The 16,792-nt window shown below is 43.9% G+C and overlaps 2 protein-coding genes and 1 long non-coding RNA gene across 4 annotated transcripts in view; all 3 read right to left on the reverse strand.

Moving 5' to 3' along the window:
* Positions 1 to 284: 284 nt before the first annotated feature.
* LOC127325770 (polycomb group protein EMF2B) overlaps positions 285 to 16,792 on the reverse strand; it is a 134,473-nt gene continuing 117,965 nt past the window's right edge. The window contains exons 21-22 of one of the 2 annotated variants that reach the window (XM_071826564.1): positions 945 to 1,034; positions 285 to 855 (exon numbers count right to left, since the gene is read on the reverse strand). In XM_071826564.1, coding sequence (XP_071682665.1) covers positions 732 to 855; positions 945 to 1,034 — 214 coding nt within the window. In that variant the 3' untranslated portion in view covers positions 285 to 731. The remainder of the gene's footprint in view (positions 856 to 944; positions 1,035 to 16,792) is intronic. The other variant, XM_071826563.1, reaches the window with a different exon arrangement.
* On the reverse strand, positions 1,995 to 6,780 carry LOC127325762 (polycomb group protein EMF2B-like). The gene is made up of 9 exons (XM_051352584.2): positions 6,653 to 6,780; positions 6,436 to 6,497; positions 5,300 to 5,352; positions 4,963 to 5,016; positions 4,818 to 4,877; positions 4,183 to 4,232; positions 3,996 to 4,111; positions 2,552 to 2,678; positions 1,995 to 2,432 (listed from the first exon to the last, which is right to left on the reverse strand). Exons 1-9 carry the CDS (start codon positions 6,778 to 6,780, stop codon positions 2,309 to 2,311), a joined length of 774 nt encoding a protein of 257 aa, XP_051208544.2. The 3' UTR covers positions 1,995 to 2,308.
* On the reverse strand, positions 6,810 to 8,277 carry LOC139836138 (uncharacterized). Its single transcript, XR_011752489.1, has 3 exons — positions 8,098 to 8,277; positions 7,023 to 7,082; positions 6,810 to 6,866 (listed from the first exon to the last, which is right to left on the reverse strand). It is a non-coding gene; the product is annotated as an uncharacterized lncRNA (long non-coding RNA).

Below are 16,792 nucleotides of genomic sequence, written 5' to 3' on the forward strand. Positions count from 1 at the left end.
GAATGACTGAAACGATCGAGTGCTGGCTGGTGAGGTGTGTGTAGCGTAGTGCTGATGTTAGATAAAGGTATTCAACAAATGATGTTCAATAAATGATGTTTGAAATCACCACAACTTAAAATAAAAGATGTCCTCAAGGTATATTCAGCACAATGAAATCTCTACGTATGAGAAAGATTATGTGTCTTCACAATGAAGCCAGAAGATGGACCAGCCAATAAAAAAGAGAAAAACAGCTCGTAACAGACACTGGATGATCTTTTTTCCTAGCAATATTCCAAATGTTATTAACTCGCAAAAAAACCACCCCAACTCATTATAAATTTATGAATTGCCCTTTGATTCGGAGAACTATCACATATGTGCACGACCTTCTATATTGTTTGATCCTTCTATACTACTGTACAAGTCTACAACAGATTCAATCTCTTTGTTTCTGCACACGCGCAAATAGGCAGCCAGGTTGCACTGTTCGTAACTGTTTCAGCCAATGCATGAAACAAGTTAGTAGCAGAGAGAATGCGACAAAAAAAAATTTGAAACAGAAAACAGAACATCAGTCAAAAGCGCATAACGCCACAACTCTGCCAAGCCAACTTATCTCAAATCACTGTCGCCGAACTGTAATTCTGTGACCGTCAACCCAAAAAATGCCACGTCGCACCACCACAAGCATGACCATCCATGGACCCAGCCCAGCCCTGCTCAAGTTGGCTGATGTTTTCTACGAATCACGTTTGCTTGGGGCAGGAGCTTTCGCTTTCCAAATCGTCGAGAAACTTGTTGCAGGCGTTCATGGTGCGGGCATCTAGCAGACCGTGCTTCCAGAGCTTGATCATAACGAGTCGCCAACACCTATTCATCCGGCGTAAAAAAATATATAAATCAACTCACGGGCATGTATGGTGAGGTGATCATAGCAGATTTCTGAAGTGGTCGTTTACCATCGCAGAGCAGGGTTTTGCACGAGCTCTTGTCCATGCTGCCGGGAGAATGCGTCACAAGCCCAACGTATATGACCATCGGCTAGTACCCTGCAGTTAATGTTTACAGTATGAAAACCAGAATATGTATCTCCGGGATACAAGACAACTTTTTGTTCCAATGGCTCTTCCCTGACGAAACAAAATTCCGAGTAGCATGCTTTAATGTACCATACCATCCTGGACAAAGATTGAATACATAGCTACATATATGGTGCCGAATCAAGCAGAATGGAGTGCCATTATAAGTTCCAGTGGCTGTTTGTGATGGAAATAGCGCAACAAATTTCAGAAAATAAATTCTACAGGTGAATTAGTGATCATTTGGACATCTTGGGGCCTTATGTGCCATCTATTTAGTAGAATTCCGATAACGATGCTATAGATCCTCATTAGTACAATGGGAAAAAAATCCAGTGGGCGATCCATAAGCAACAACATTTTAATGGCATATAACTAAATTTACCATTAATGTTATATGATTTCTATCCAATCATAGGAGTAATACTATTGTGGCTATATATCAGCATTCAGTAATCCAAATTGACCTGGTGAAACTAAGCCAAAGTTTGGTCACCCTGTCTATACCTTTCCAGGAAATTACCTAGTCATTAGCTTTTTATTCATTTGTGCAGGAGTTATGTTTTTTTGCAAAGAACCCCTTCCACCGATCTGTTCCGTCCTGAAAATCTGGGAACGAATCTGTTCCCATCCAGAAAATCTGGAAACCAATCTATTCCCGTCCAGAAAATGTGGAAACCAATATATTCCCGTCCAGAAAATGTGGAAACCAATCTGATTATGGAAAGAATAGCGGGAGAGAGGGAGTACATGACGCGATCGCTTATGGAAACAGGATTATTCTCTGAGATCTGATTTCAGTTTCCCATTTTGTCTCTAAGATCGCTAGGGGGTTTTGTGTCAAAAAAATGGCTTGCGCTAATTTCCGTGCCAAAATACAATAGGCACTATAGAAAGGAACGGAGGGAGTATTGCCAAGTGAAAGAAAATGATTAAACTTTTCCCCAGAGATAAACTTTCTTGGAGGATTTTTTTTTCAAATGATTCTTTTGTTTTTTACTTATTTCACCAAATTTAGCAGTAAAGGTAACGAGGACTACTGCTTTCCACCAAGCTCTGCAATTGACAGACCTCTATACTTTAGACCTATACTAAAAATTAGTGATGAAATAATAGAAACAAAGGTTAACTTTCCCCATAAGTAAAATAAAGTGTAAATATAATGTTCCTCCATATGTGCAGGCGTTATGTTGTAGATATACATGTCTGTTTCAGTAGATACATGTGACCACAGAAGTGAGAGCCTAATTTACAACAAGCATACACATAGTGTGCTCAATCACATACAGAAAGATAGCTAAGTGTTGCATAATTGCAATCACCTGTGCCTTCAGAGAATGGAAGAACTGGTGTTCCAGCAGTAGACGACTGCCAGATGATTATAAACACAAACAAACAAGTTAGTTGGATAACTTCTATCATAAGAGCCTCAAGAACAATTAAATGGGAAGTAGAAGGATATCAAGGGCATAAACAGAATGGAGTACTTTCTGGGGTCAGCTCGATCAATGGATAGCTTCGTTGTCTTCCCAAACAGTGGAACTGCTGGTGTTAACTGATTGTTACAATGCAATGCTGGATGAGAATCAATTGATGTTTGCACCACAGAAATCCCTGAAAATATAGGCAACATCAGGAAAATCCCTAAAAATTTCAGGTAACATAGGAAGAAAATATGCAACCAATTTCAGGCAAATTGCTAGTCAGGAAAAGAAGGGGAAAACAGGGACAGGACACCTCAATACTGAGAGTGGCAGAGCATAAGAAAACAGATATCCTAGCATCATAGTCAGGAGACCATATCAACACAGAGTGGCAGAACAAATAACCAGTTCACCAGTATCTAGCCAGGAGACCATATCAACACTGAGGTAAAGGTTGAAGTACTGACCTTTCTAGGGTTCCTAGCATGTAGTGCATAAAGTGCTAATAAAGTTAGTTATGAAACATAGTCCAAGCAAAAACTATCAACTAATGTTGGAAACTCAAAGGAGAGAACATGTCCAATTGAAGGATGGTAGCTGTTCCATCAGTTTAACAAGCTGGTATGAGTTCATGAAGGTAGCACGCAATAAAAAGTAGAAAAAATCTTATATGCCACCAACTGTTGAATGTAATCCTAATCTGCCAGAGAAGAAATTTATCTTGCTTCAGTGCTAGCCATTTTCAAAACCATGAATAAATTCCCCACCACCATCCATCCCCTGTCCTATTGATGTTAAGTGGATTGTGAAGCGAACATATTGCCCTTCTGTGGAAAACTCAGTAGCATAAGGAAAAGAAAGGTGATAGCCTCATCACCTTCACACCATTAGCACAAGCGATAACACGTCAAGCTCTAGCTCAGGTGAGCCATCATGAATTCATCGTCACAAGCCTGGACCTTGCTACTGAGTGCTGCTGTGCTCACGCTTCCTTGATGGTGGATGCAGATGATGCTATGAACTAAAGTTGTTCGGAGGTTGATCTGGGATTCAAAAGGGGCGAGGGGAGAACTCACATTTGGGTCTGTAATCTGACAGGATTCTCGAGGGCGCATTTCAGCAAAAAAAATGGGGGGAGTTGGTGACAATGGGGCTGACCACAGTAGCAAATGAGGTTAAGGGTTTAGAAATGGCTGACACTAAAATACAGATTTTATTGGTGACAAACTGAGAATCCTGTCAACATTTGATGGCATATCATTTCTTTTCTCTGAGAAAAACACATCAAACATGATAAGAAATATGAAACATTTCAACCTGCTAATTCTGGATAAAAGATCAGAAATGCAATGGTGTTTTCATTTGAATGTAATTTGTTTAATATGCCAAGATCCCATAAGATCCTTGTAGTGTGTTTTCATTTGAAATGCATTTTCGTTTGGGGCATAATCCACCTCAGACCCTTGTACATGACCCATGTTTTCTGGTGACCTTGATTCCCCAATACCTTTGTCCACAGGAACAGTCTTTCGAGGTGATCCTGGTTCCATGATATGGGGATGTACATGCTTGGTCTTCTCGATTGTTGTTCCTAATCTTCTACACCTCTTCTTAAACCTTGATCTGATGGAACACAGTTAGACAACTTGAGTAGAGAATTCAGCGTTGTTAAAAGTAATGGAGTATGAACGCACCGGTAGAGAAATACTCTCTTGCTTCGGTCATCTCCTGCAGTAGTTAGAAGCTGGAAATTGAACAGAGAATTAGTTTTCCCAACTTAAGCAGTACTTTGACGAAAATGCAGTCCAGATCATGTGGGGAAGGATTTCATCCGATCTAGGTGCACCCTTGCCTTTTGAATTCAGAGGAAGCAAAACAAAGCAAGGACCAACAATTTGATTGCATTGGTGTAATCTCCACACACAAAAAATAGCCGAAATTAGTGTAATATCCATAGACATGTTATACTTGAAACACTACTATCCATAGACATGTTATATCCATATTAGTGTAATATATATAGACATGTTATACTTGAAACACTAGTGAAGTATTGGATTCAGTGACAAGGTCTCCAAATATACCAACATCATCTTATTTCTCGGTTAGTGCAAGGGCGGACCCAGATAAATTCATAGTGGGGGCAGGAGTTTTGAGTGAGGGGGTTGGCTTAGTAAATTCAAAAAAATTAGACACTTCTCATGAATTCTATTTCTAATAGAATTTGTCACATTTGAGACCTAGGCCTAGCCCCCATTCGGGTCTCTTTGGGTCCGTCCCTGGGTTAATGAATGGTAAAGTACATTCGAAATCCTTTATCAAAATTTACCTCCGCTCGCCTGGTATCAATCTTCAGACTTACATTAACAGCTTGGTAGTCTTCAGATACCTGCGTCCACAAGAAAATAGAACTAATTAGCAAACATGTGTGTTTGAATAAGATTTTGCAATGGAGATTTCAGAGGATAACAAACCCAGAATTCAAAGTGGAACAGCTCGTGTGATGAGGTTAAATGATATTCCAGACCCTAGTACCACAAAAAAGAATGACAATGTGATACATGGATTAAGTAAACAAAAACAGAAGCCTAATGGTTTAGAAAAGAGTATAGTAGAACTGTGGAGAAAGAAAATAGAAAGTGAGTTTCCTCAATAGAAAATAGAAACATCAATGTTTCAGTGTAAGAAAACAAAATAAATGCCTTAATCAAAAAATTAGGCTGGTGAGATGATCTTCAGAGCCATCGCTTAACAGCAACCAGAAACATATGATGGTAGATAAAATACAGGACATTTTGCTTCAAATTTTACCTTGAAGCTTCCACACTGTACCAAGCAAAATGAGCAAGAAAAATCTTCCGTAACTGGTAAGAAGGTAAGCATATAAAGAAGAAATAGGAATCATGATCACAAAGAATAAAAAAACATCAAGGCTAACATATATCGGAAATTCCAAATAGTGATGCATAACTGAAGTAAAACAGGTACCTTCTCGCAAAAGAAAGAAGTCAAAAAAGGAAACTAACAGTGGATCTTCACCATGAACAGCAGTCAAAGAAAGTAGCAACATATGATAGCGCAGATCTAGCTTGATGTCAGAAAGATGAACAATACCCTAGAAATAACTGTGAAAAAATATTTCTCTTTTGTTTCAAAAATCATACAGGCACACATGCGCAGCAAAATCACTATAGATGGTAATGAAATGGCAACTTTAACTCCAGGACCATGTGCAAAATAAAAAGTAACAACATAAAGTTACCTAGTAGTTTACTTTCTTGTGTATCAATACACATAAATATTTACATGATGAATATTAAAGTAAAATATCTTGTCTTGCAGTTCTTCAAGGATCACAAATGTTTGACACAATAAAAAAAAATTACTAGCATAAAAAGAAAAACTTGCCACGATGCTGGTGCTCCTTCAAGTTCTTGTGTTAATGTGGAGTTTGTGCTAACAAAGGCCATTTCTAATATCCTATGCAATTAGTGGTATTAAATAAATTCATGATACTGAAGTCAGATTTTTTAAGTTAGGACCTAGGATACAGTCCTAAACTCCTAATCTCTTAGAATTTGGTTGAAGTGAGGCTCTTTTTAAGCTTGTAAGGAAATATAAATATATATTCTTTCTACCCATCCCTTTACAATTGTTTTGTTCTCCCTGCTGGTATATCTTCATAGTTTCTCCTATTCGCCCTCTGTAGCGCCTGTTGTTCATCCACTCTCAGTCAAACTTATTTCGTAACCAAAACAAGTTCACAACTAAATTTCCTTACTCACGTACATAACATGGATACAAAAGAAAAGTCATTAGGTTCTGGGTTCTGTTCCAAAACAAGATACATGGAATGGGAGAACATTGGGCCTAGGACAAATGGCACTGCATGATGCAAACAAGTAACGCAATCGGGAAGAGACCAAGGTTGGGGAGAGAGAGAGAACCTTCACTTTTTAGGAACTTTTTGCAGTGCTTGTAGTTAAAGAGTACATTCCCTGTTCTTAACCTGTAGAATCAATATTCGCAGTAAAATTGGTTACATAATATATGAAATGTATTTGACAAAAAATGGAACTCGACTACTCAAGAAAGCTGCAAACATGCTATAAGTAAGCCTCTTGTAACCAATGGCCGGGTACAGGATAGACCAACTTCTGGTACCTAAGTATCGATTTGACACTCTTCCAAGCCGTCAAATCACCACGCAAAAAACACGCAATGATCTGATCAACACATGAACACGTCCAGGAGTGTCCATTGGTTTCTGTCCCCACCTTGTCTCCTCTCATTTATCATCATGACGAAAGTGGGATATCATCATGTCTTTTGCACCAGCATCTTGTGCATCTATGCTTGCTCGTAGCTCATATGAACCCTGTAACACAAAAAGGTCGAGGATCTAAGCAAAGTTACTGGAAATGACTCGAAATTTTCAGCAAACTAAGGTGTTGCTATCCTTAAAACAATATTTACCCGATAAATTTGGAAGCGATAATAATTAGATTACACAAAGATACAGAGAAGAGCTTACTGTAGCATATGCCTTTTGAGAGCAAAATGTCAAGCAACTGCCATCCAAGAGAAATGTTGGCTGTGTGTGTACCAAAAGAAGAAAAGCAGAGTCAACAAACAATTTATATAGAAAGCTAAGACGATGGAGAAATCTAAGGGACCTGGTAATGAGAACAAGGAGAAATGTTCAAGAGACATATATACTTCATAACTTGCAGATTTTTTTCTCGAGAAAACGCAAAAACTTTGTGTCTTGATGCATCGATAATTTGATAGAAAAGAGAGTTATGAACAAGCCCAAGAGAGGACTACACCCGAGTTTACAACACGGAGCGCCAAAGAACTAGGTACTACGGGAAGTAGGGTTGCCAGCCCCTTCAGGCCCGCCATTGCCCAATCTAGGGCCTCCACCCGGATGAAAACAAGGGTGGACATTGGGTTGAGTGCCATCAAAGATGACTGCGTTGCACTGCTTCCAGGATCTACCATGCCATGAGCAAGATCAAAAACAAGGTGCCCTTCCCAGCGGACTTGGGGACAAAGCGAATGGTGCGAAGCCACAAGTCCACAAAGCAATCCCCGGGTCTGTCAATTTTGAGAGTTTATCACGTGCACCTATAAGTTGATTCAAAATATACCTTTCATTGTGGGCAATTTTCCACTTTCATTGGGTGCCAATTTACCACAAGTGGTTAGGTCTTGTACTGTTCTACAAGCCTATCCCTCCACTTCAGCAAGCACCCAAAACATTCAATGTTGAATACGTGTTAATTTGCACCATCTATAAACGTACAATTGGAATTTGCCCCAGATGCTGAAGCTTGGACAGTTTTTGTGTTAAATATAAAAGTGAAGGCAGTCAAATACTATCAATTGTTAAACATACAGGTAGCAAGCATAACAAATCGTCGAAACTCAAAAAGTGGCAAAGTGAAGTGAATGTGGTAAGGTGATTTCTTTTCCTGAAGCAAGTGTCATATAACAATGGCAGCTCATATGCCCAATGATTATGAATCAAGCAGACAATTAATACTCAGGAAAAAATGCAACAGAACATCAGAATATGCAACTCATACTTAAACTTTGCAACTAACCTCTATGAAGCCTGGGCTCATACTTATTTGTGGAGTCAATTCCACAGTACGCCCCAAACTTAAAGTTACGCAATTATCCAGAGCTGAGCAAAGTAAATCAATTGGTATTTTACCCCAGGTACATTGGCCTCCAAGCTCTGATAAAATGTACCAGATGTATAAGAATTAGCCCATCAATATGACCACAAACGTATTGTTCGTTCTTGAGATGTAAAACTGGTGTTTATATTTAATGATCTTCAAAGGCACAAGTTTGAGACTATATTTGCCTAGGTGGAAGTTATAACAAAGAGAATCCCCTGAACATAGTGAAAGGTGAATATTGCCCACAATGGAGAGGGGGCCTATTGGCCTATCCTTGTTGAAAACTAACCACTACCTTTTAGGATAGTTTATTGCTTTGATGATCTTAACTACTCTAAAAGAAAGGCAAACGTAGCCAATTATTGTGCAATTAACACAATACATTTTTTCAGTTACAAATGGACGGACAGCATGTTTACTGACTTCCAAGTCCAGAATAAGAGCTATAAAGTTTTAACGAACAGGTATACCGTATAAACTGTTGAATGTCGTCTAATGTCTTGCAAGCATATGAATAAGTTCATAAGATACCACATACCACGGTACGAGTAAAGAGTACTTGTCAGGAGACGAGGTTGAACAAGGTATAGAGTGATACCGATGATCAAACCTCGGACAAGTAAAATATCGCGTGACAAAGGGAATTGGTATCGTATGTGAATGGTTCATTCGATCACTGAAGTCATCGTTGAATATGTGGGAGCCATTATGGATCTCCAGATCCCGCTATTGGTTATTGGTCGGAGAGAGTACTCAACCATGTCCGCATAGTTCGCGAACCGTAGGGTGACACACTTAAAGTTGGATGTTGAAATGGTAGAACTTGAATATGGAATGGAGTTTGAATATTTGTTCGGAGTCCCGGATGAGATCCCGGACATCACGAGGAGTTCCGGAATGGTCCGTAGAATAAGATTCATATATAGGAAGTCATTTTATAAGATTTAAAATGATCCGGAAGGTTCTATGGAAGGTTCTAGAAGGTTCTAGAAAAGTCCGGAAGAAACCAGTAAGGAAGGCGGAGTCCCGGAGGGACTCCACCTCCCATGGCCGGCCAACCCTAAGGGGGAGGAGTCCCAAGTGGACTCCCCTAAGGGGGCCGGCCAACCCCTCACAAGGAAGGGTGGGAATCCCACCTCTAGTGGGAGTCCTAGCTTGGGTAGGTTTCATGTGATATGGAAGGTTTTGGTTTGGGGTCTTATTCGAAGACTTGTAGACCAACTCTTGGGTGTTCCACCTATATAATGAGGGCCAAGGGGAGGGGGCCGGCCACCCCAACAACACAAGGTGGCCGCACCACCTAGATGGCCGGCGCCCCTGAAAGTATAGAGATGGTAAACCTAGAGGGGGGGGGGGTGAATAGGTTTCTACAAATTTTAATTCTTTCTTTGCAATATTAGGCTTTGCGGAATATAAAGATGAGCCTAATGCAAACTAGGTGAAGCAACCTATATGAAGATGCAACTATCTCGAGCACGAAGGCTCTCTCAGGCAGTTTAAATCACAAGTAAGGAGTTCGGTTAGAGATAACCGATAGCACGCGGAGACGAGGATGTATTTCCGTGTTCCCTTGCTTTGCAACAAGGTACGTCACGTTTGGAGGGGTGGAGGTCCCACGAAGGATTCCCCACGCCACGAAGGCTCACCCTATTCTCCGGAGCCTATCCCACGAAGGAATAGCTCACTCACTTGTGGTAGACTTTGAGGTAGCCTCCAAACCTTCACAATCTTGCCCGGAGCAAATCCACAGCCCGGATGCTTCCGGACCCCTCTTGCCCACCTAGGGTTTCCAAGGAACCCTAGGAAGCAAGCTTCTCGATGAATACAAGGGGGAATGAGATTTGGCTTGGTAGAACAGTAGATCGGGTCCTCCTCTAGTGATTCCCCGGAGGGATTTGAGTTTGGGTGGAGGAGGAGGGAGATCGGAGGCTTTTGGTGTTTCTAATAATGGAGTAAGAGAGAGAGAGCTCAAGAACAGCTTGTAGTATGTTGCCTAACCCTTCCAAGGTAGGAGAAGGGGTATTTATAGTGTTCTTCAAAATCTGGCCGTTGTGACTTGCCACCTCAGCATTTTCCTCGACAAACCCGGTTGACCGGACCACAGACCGGAGAGCCCGGTCGTGAGGCCGGTCAGACCGGATCAGTGACCGGACCTCCTTTGTGTCGTCCTGGCGCTCCTCCGGTTGGTGGCCGGTTGGCGCCCGGTTTGCGCCCGGTCGACCGGACGGAGCACCGGACCCGCCGGTCGGTAGCCCGGTTGACCGGGCGGCAACCGGATCTGCTGGCTCCTCGTTTGGAGCCCGGTTACCGCCCGGTTGACCGGCCAGCAAGCCGGACTGGCCGGTTGCTGGCCCGGTTGGACCGGGCTGTAGACCGGATTTCTCATGTAACCCCTTTTTGATTGTTGTTGAAATGGGGGGTCTCCTTTAGCCTTCTTGTTCCTTTGATACACCATTTACGCCTCATTGCCTAATACCTGAGATTATCCTTATAAACATATTAGGCCAAATACTTTAGCACGGTGTCATCATTACCAAAATTATGGATAAGGGTAAAATACCCTTACAATCTCCCCCTTTTTGGTATACGATGACAAACCGAGCTAGAGTCACAAATAGATATTATGATAAGCTCTAAACCTTGATTCCATATAAGATATTACGACACCTCCCCCATAATGTGTGCACTTGGAGAATTTGCGTTTGAATGCAAAGTGCACCATTTGTGAAACATGAGAAGCTTCCCCAATATCTTTAGGAAACAAGCATGGTATGGAGATGTGCATATCAAGATATATAAGCATAGCACACATAATCATCCTAACATAGAGTAGCACACATAATAGTCGTCCATACACATCCATACATGAATTATTGGAAATAGCAAATGGTTCTTGAAAAACTCAAAGTAAACAAGCACAAGCCATATAAAATCCAAATAAAGCAACTCCCATGGCTTGTGGCAATCAACGAAACCCGTGGTCCTAGACTCTACTCTCTTCCCCCCCTTTGGCATCGGAACACCAAAAAGGCGAAGAAAAGAGGAGAGATGCTATCGCACCCATCAGTAGTGACCAAGCCCGATCGAGGAGGAGCTCTCGCCATCACCATCGCGTGCATCATCATCACCCGCATCATCATCAGCATCATCATCAGTAGGAGTGGGAGCACGAGCAGTCCTAGTAGGAAGAGCACCATGAGCGTACACTGAGAAGTCGAAGTTCTGGAGCATCTCATCGGTAAGAGGAGGCATCTCCCACTGAGGTGCTACCACAGGCTCCATCTCAGGTCCAGGAGGAGGAACAGGGTGGTTCCTTGAGGCCATGAAGTCATTCTGGCGCCTCCGTGTCTCCTGGGTCATAGTAAGGGTCTGATGTGCAACATCATTGCTGTTCTTGCACATTTGCCACATGCTGGTGAAGAATCGAGCGGCCCCATGCTGGGAGCGCCGAGAGTGACTGGAGCTAGCATCATGATCATGGTGTGCCTTGGAACGGCGCTCAGAGGTGGACATCATGGAGGGAACGTCTGGACGAGTGGCCTCCTGAATGGGGAACCTGAATGAGTCCATGATGACTCGTTCACCAAGAACGTTCTGAGGAGCGGGAACAATGTAGTTGATTAGCCGCTGAACATACTAAGCGTAGTTGGGAGTCATGCGGTCCATAATGGCTCTCTTCAGTTCACAGTAGATAAGATCACAGCCATCAATCTTCCTTACCCTGTCAGGATGACAATAGTACATCAAGTTGAGGTGATAGTTCCGGACTTCACTGGAGTCGCCAGACTTGCTGATGAGGCTCTCACGGAACATCTTGGCAAGTACCAGATAGGAGTAGTACATCCCAGAGATAGTGGGAGGTCCAGGCGTAGGGTTCGCAGGATAGCAGAAGGAGATGTCACCCTTAGTAAGCCTGGACCGTGAATGAATCCTGTACCCTGGATTACTGTCATCACCACAACCCATGGCTGCACGGAACTGAGAGTAGGAGCATGAGTACTTCTCCCTGCCGGTCATCCAGGTGAGGGTGCGGTCCACATCATCATGGAAGAAGACGGTGCAGTGAAACTGACGGACAAGGATGGGACAAAAGGTAGGATCATCTTGGGTATCATCAGGCTTGAGGCACACAAGGTCATACAATCCCATACCCTTCAGGGTTTGAACCACAAAGCGGTACTTTGTGGTGTCATGTAAGGCAAGCTCGTCAGGATTGATGGCCTTGGGTGATACAACATTACCATGCTTCATAAACTCATGAGAATCATAGTAACCATCCCAGAGGGCTGCTTGTGTCTTGGTCCAGAAGGACTTATCCCCACCAGTGTAAGTCGGCTTCTCAAAGCGATACGGATTCACTGTCCTCCATTCCTGCCACTCAAGACGGTTTGCATTCCCAACATTGATAGTTGGCACCATCTCATCATCCTCTTGGGCGACATGCTTATCCTTTTTCTTGCTACCAACGGACTTGGTTCTACCCTGAGCTGAGCTGCCAATGTCAGTACCTTGATGAGCTTGAGGGGGTGCACGACTGCTAGAACGGCGGGGAGGATCAGCAGTCCTTCCTCTCTTGGCAACATTGCCACGGTTGGGCTCACCACTCCAACTACCTGTGAATGAGAAAAATAGAGCATGGATAGCAGTGGGGTAAGTGTACATGTCATCAGTAAGAGGGAAGCCAAAATAGCATAGCATATATCCAAGTGTAGTGATGAAATTGTGCGAAAACTGGGCAAGCCGGCGCACAGGCCGTTCCAACCGGGCAGCAGACCGGACAGGCCGGTTGGCGCCCGGTTGACCGGGCATCGAGCCGGCCGGTTGAGCGGCCGGTCGACCGGGCTGGTGACCGGGTCTGTCGAGTTGTGATATTTTGCCCAGATTTTCTACCACAAAACCATGCAAAAGCTCATAAACTTGAATATAGACTATAGCAATATAGTGGAGAAGTGCATTGTGGTGTGAGACACTCTAAAGGCATGAGGACTTACAAACCCTAACCCTAACCCTAAGTTTTCTCAACTTTCCTCAACATGTGGCAATGGGAGAGGGAAAGCAAGAAGGAGAGGGAATAGAAGGGAGATTTACCCGATGACATTGTCCTTGTTGCCCAAGTGAGCAAGAAGAACACGTGAAGAGGACTTGAGGGCCAAATCCCCAAGATCTCCCAAACGAGCTTGAGAAGGACCAAATCCTTCGGTGAAGAAGCTTGAGAGACCCCGATCTACGGTTGGGTGAAGTTTGGGGAGAAACTAGCGGTGGGAAGGACCTAGGCTGTGGTGGAGATGGTCAGGGCGCCGGCCATGGAGTGTGGAGGTTGGGGAACAATGGGGAAGATGACCCCAAGGGGTATCCCTTCCCCAATATATAGTAGGCAGCGCGACCGGTCAGGAGTCCGGTCGACCGGGCTGGTGACCGGCTGACCCGGCCCAGACCCCGGTTGCCGCCCGGTCAACCGGACCATCCGGTCAGGGACCCGGTCCAACCGGGTCAGGGACCGGCCAGCCCAGATTTGTCTAATTTTGCCTCGTTTTTGCCCCTATGCTTTGTGTAAATGTGTGTGAGTGCTCAAATGATGACATGTACATATAACTAGATAGATGATGATGAGATGAGCATAGACATGGGGTTGGAAACACAAAGTTCTCTAGGCATACCCATTGGAGAGAAAATCCAAACAAGATGTGAATAGCAACAATGGGCATGATTCGAAGTGTATATCAAGAATCATAAGTCATTTTGGAAATGATGCTCGCAATAAGATCATTGGGCCTTATATAGTCAAATCAAGTTGTAATGAAGGCTCAATGAGGGGCGGTGGATTACTCCCCCTATGTGAAAGCGCAAATGTCATGTGACTGCGAAGAGACATGCTTGGGTCCATATAATGACATTGGGTCTATTTATGTTGCACACATAGGTATGCATCATACCAAGACATGGTAAGATGACTATCCCCATATGTGCTATGCCTCTAAGCTAGATAGCAAGATAAATGCAAGAATATAGTGCAAGAAGTTAATCAATCCAAGTTTTTAGGATCAAGAATACCAAGTTCTCCTCTCAAGTTAACAAAGCGGGCTTCATCCAAAGGCTTAGTGAAAATATCCGCCAATTGATAGGTTGTTCCCACATGAGTGAGATCAATATCCTTATTGGCAACATGATCACGTAGGAAGTGATGGCGAATGTCAATATGTTTGGTGCGACAATGTTGAACCGGGTTATTGGCGATCTTTATTGCACTTTCATTGTCACAAAGAAGAGGCACCGTACCAAGAGACACACCATAGTCTTTCAAGGTTTGCTTCATCCATAACAATTGAGTGCAACAAGATGCCGCGGATATGTATTCGGCTTCGGCGGTGGATAGGGCGGTGGAGTTTTGTTTCTTGGATGACCAACTCACCAATGACCGGCCAATAAATTGGCAAGCCCCGGAGGTAGACTTCCGATCAACCTTATCACCGGCCCAATCGGAATCCGAATAGCCAATGAGTTCAAAGGTTGACCCCTTTGGATACCATAGCCGAGAGTAGGAGTGAGAACAAGGTATCTTAGTATCCGTTTGACCGCCACTAAATGGCTCTCCTTGGGAGCGGATTGAAAACGAGCACACATCCCTACACTTAGCGTGATATCCGGCCTAGAGGCACAAAGGTAGAGCAAGGATCCTATCATGGAGCGGTATACCTTTATGTCCACATCCTTCTCACCGTCACATGAACCAAGTTGCCCCTTTACGGGCATGGGTGTCTTCATTGGACTCGCATTGGTCATGTTGAATTTCTTGAGCATGTCCCTCACATACTTTTCTTGAGAGATGAAGGTGCCTTTTGCAAGTTGCCTCACTTGGAAGCCTAGAAAGAACTTCAACTCTCCCATCATGGACATCTCAAATTTCCTAGTCATCAATAGCTCAAAAGCTTTGTTATGATTGGGGTTAGTTCCACCAAAGATAATATCATCAACATATATTTGACATATAAAGAGGCCACCCCCTTTAACCCGCTTGGTGAAAAGGGTGGAATCGACCGTACCCATGCAAAACCCATCATGTAGTAAGAAATCCCTAAGGAACTCATACCAAGCACGTGGATCTTGCTTGAGACCGTAGAGTGCCTTATGGAGTAAATACACGTGGTTGGGTCGGCATGGGTCTTCGAAACCCGGGGGTTGAGCCATATATGCGGTTTCTTTTAGGGGACCATTCAAAAATGCACTTTTCACATCCATTTGGTATAATTTGAAATTGTGGAAAGATGCAAATGCAAGCAAAAGACGAATAGCTTCAAGACGGGCTACCGGCGCAAAGGTATCCTCAAAATCCATACCTTCTATTTGGGCAAACTCTTGCGCCACTAACCTTGCTTTGTTTCGTATGACAATGCCATTCTCATCTTGCTTGTTCTTGAATACCCATTTGGTCCCAATGACATTGATGCGATGATCCTTGGGTCTCTCAACTAGAGACCATACTTCATTACGAGTGAAACACTCCAATTCTTCTTGCATGGCAATTACCCAATCCGGATCGACCAAGGCTTCATGTACCTTAAGTGGTTCAAAACTAGACACAAAAGCATGATGTTGACAATAAGTGATAAGTAATGCATGGTGTCTACGAGTTACCACTCCTCTTGAGATGCTACCAAGGACTTGATCCACTTTCATGTCACTCGCCCTTGTAGCGGCCTTGATCTTCCGAACGGTCCCTTCATGATCAATGAATTCATCTCTTGCTAGTACTTGATCATGAGGAACACTACAAGAAAAGTTCTGATAGACAACGTCTCAAAATCGTCCGCTAAGGGGTATTTTTCGTCGCCCATGGGCCTAACCCGACGATATGGGTTCTGTTGTGGAAACTGCGTCAGGCAAAGTCCTACGACGATTTTTTCGGTCCGTCGCGCTTGGGCGCCCTTCCGCCACGGAAAATCGGACCGTTGCCCAAGTGTTTCCGGGAGCCCGTTGACTGCTGACGTCATGCAAGCGACACGTGGCGACGCAGATTAGCGCGATTAACGGCGTTAACAGCTGAAACCCCGTGGTAGATGGTAGGCCCACACGAGGCTGCCACGTCTTAAGCGGGCGGCCCATTAAGTTTGCGGGCCGGGCAGTGACTTAGTTTGACAGGTCAACTATATAGCCGGGCTGGTCCATTAGTTACGTGGGCCGGGCCTAACCTCTAAGGTTGGTGGTCAAAACTTTAATGGGCCGGCCCACTAAGCATGTGGGCGGGCCGAATGCACTCGTTTGACCTGGTCAACGAGCAAAAGGGCGGCCCACAAGACATGTGGGACCCACTTTCTTGGTATCGGGCGGCCCATTTACAAAGTGGGGTCCATATTAAAGCAAGCTGGGCCGGCCCAAGAAGTTAGTGGGCCGGCCCAATTAGCATGTGGGTCCCACTTTCCTGTCTCAGGCCGGCCCATTTAGTACGTGGGGTCCACATTAGATCAAATGGTGGCCCAACAAGCCGATGGGCGGGCCAAAAGCAGGTGGGTCCCACTTTCCGATTAAAGGGGTGGCCGTTTAGTACGTGGGGTCCACCATATAGCAAGTGGGCCGGCCCAACAAGATAGTGGGCCGGCCCAAAATATCAGGTGGT

The sequence above is a fragment of the Lolium perenne genome, chromosome 1 (genome assembly GCF_019359855.2).
Source record: "Lolium perenne isolate Kyuss_39 chromosome 1, Kyuss_2.0, whole genome shotgun sequence".
NCBI classification, from domain to species: Eukaryota; Viridiplantae; Streptophyta; class Magnoliopsida; order Poales; family Poaceae; genus Lolium; species Lolium perenne.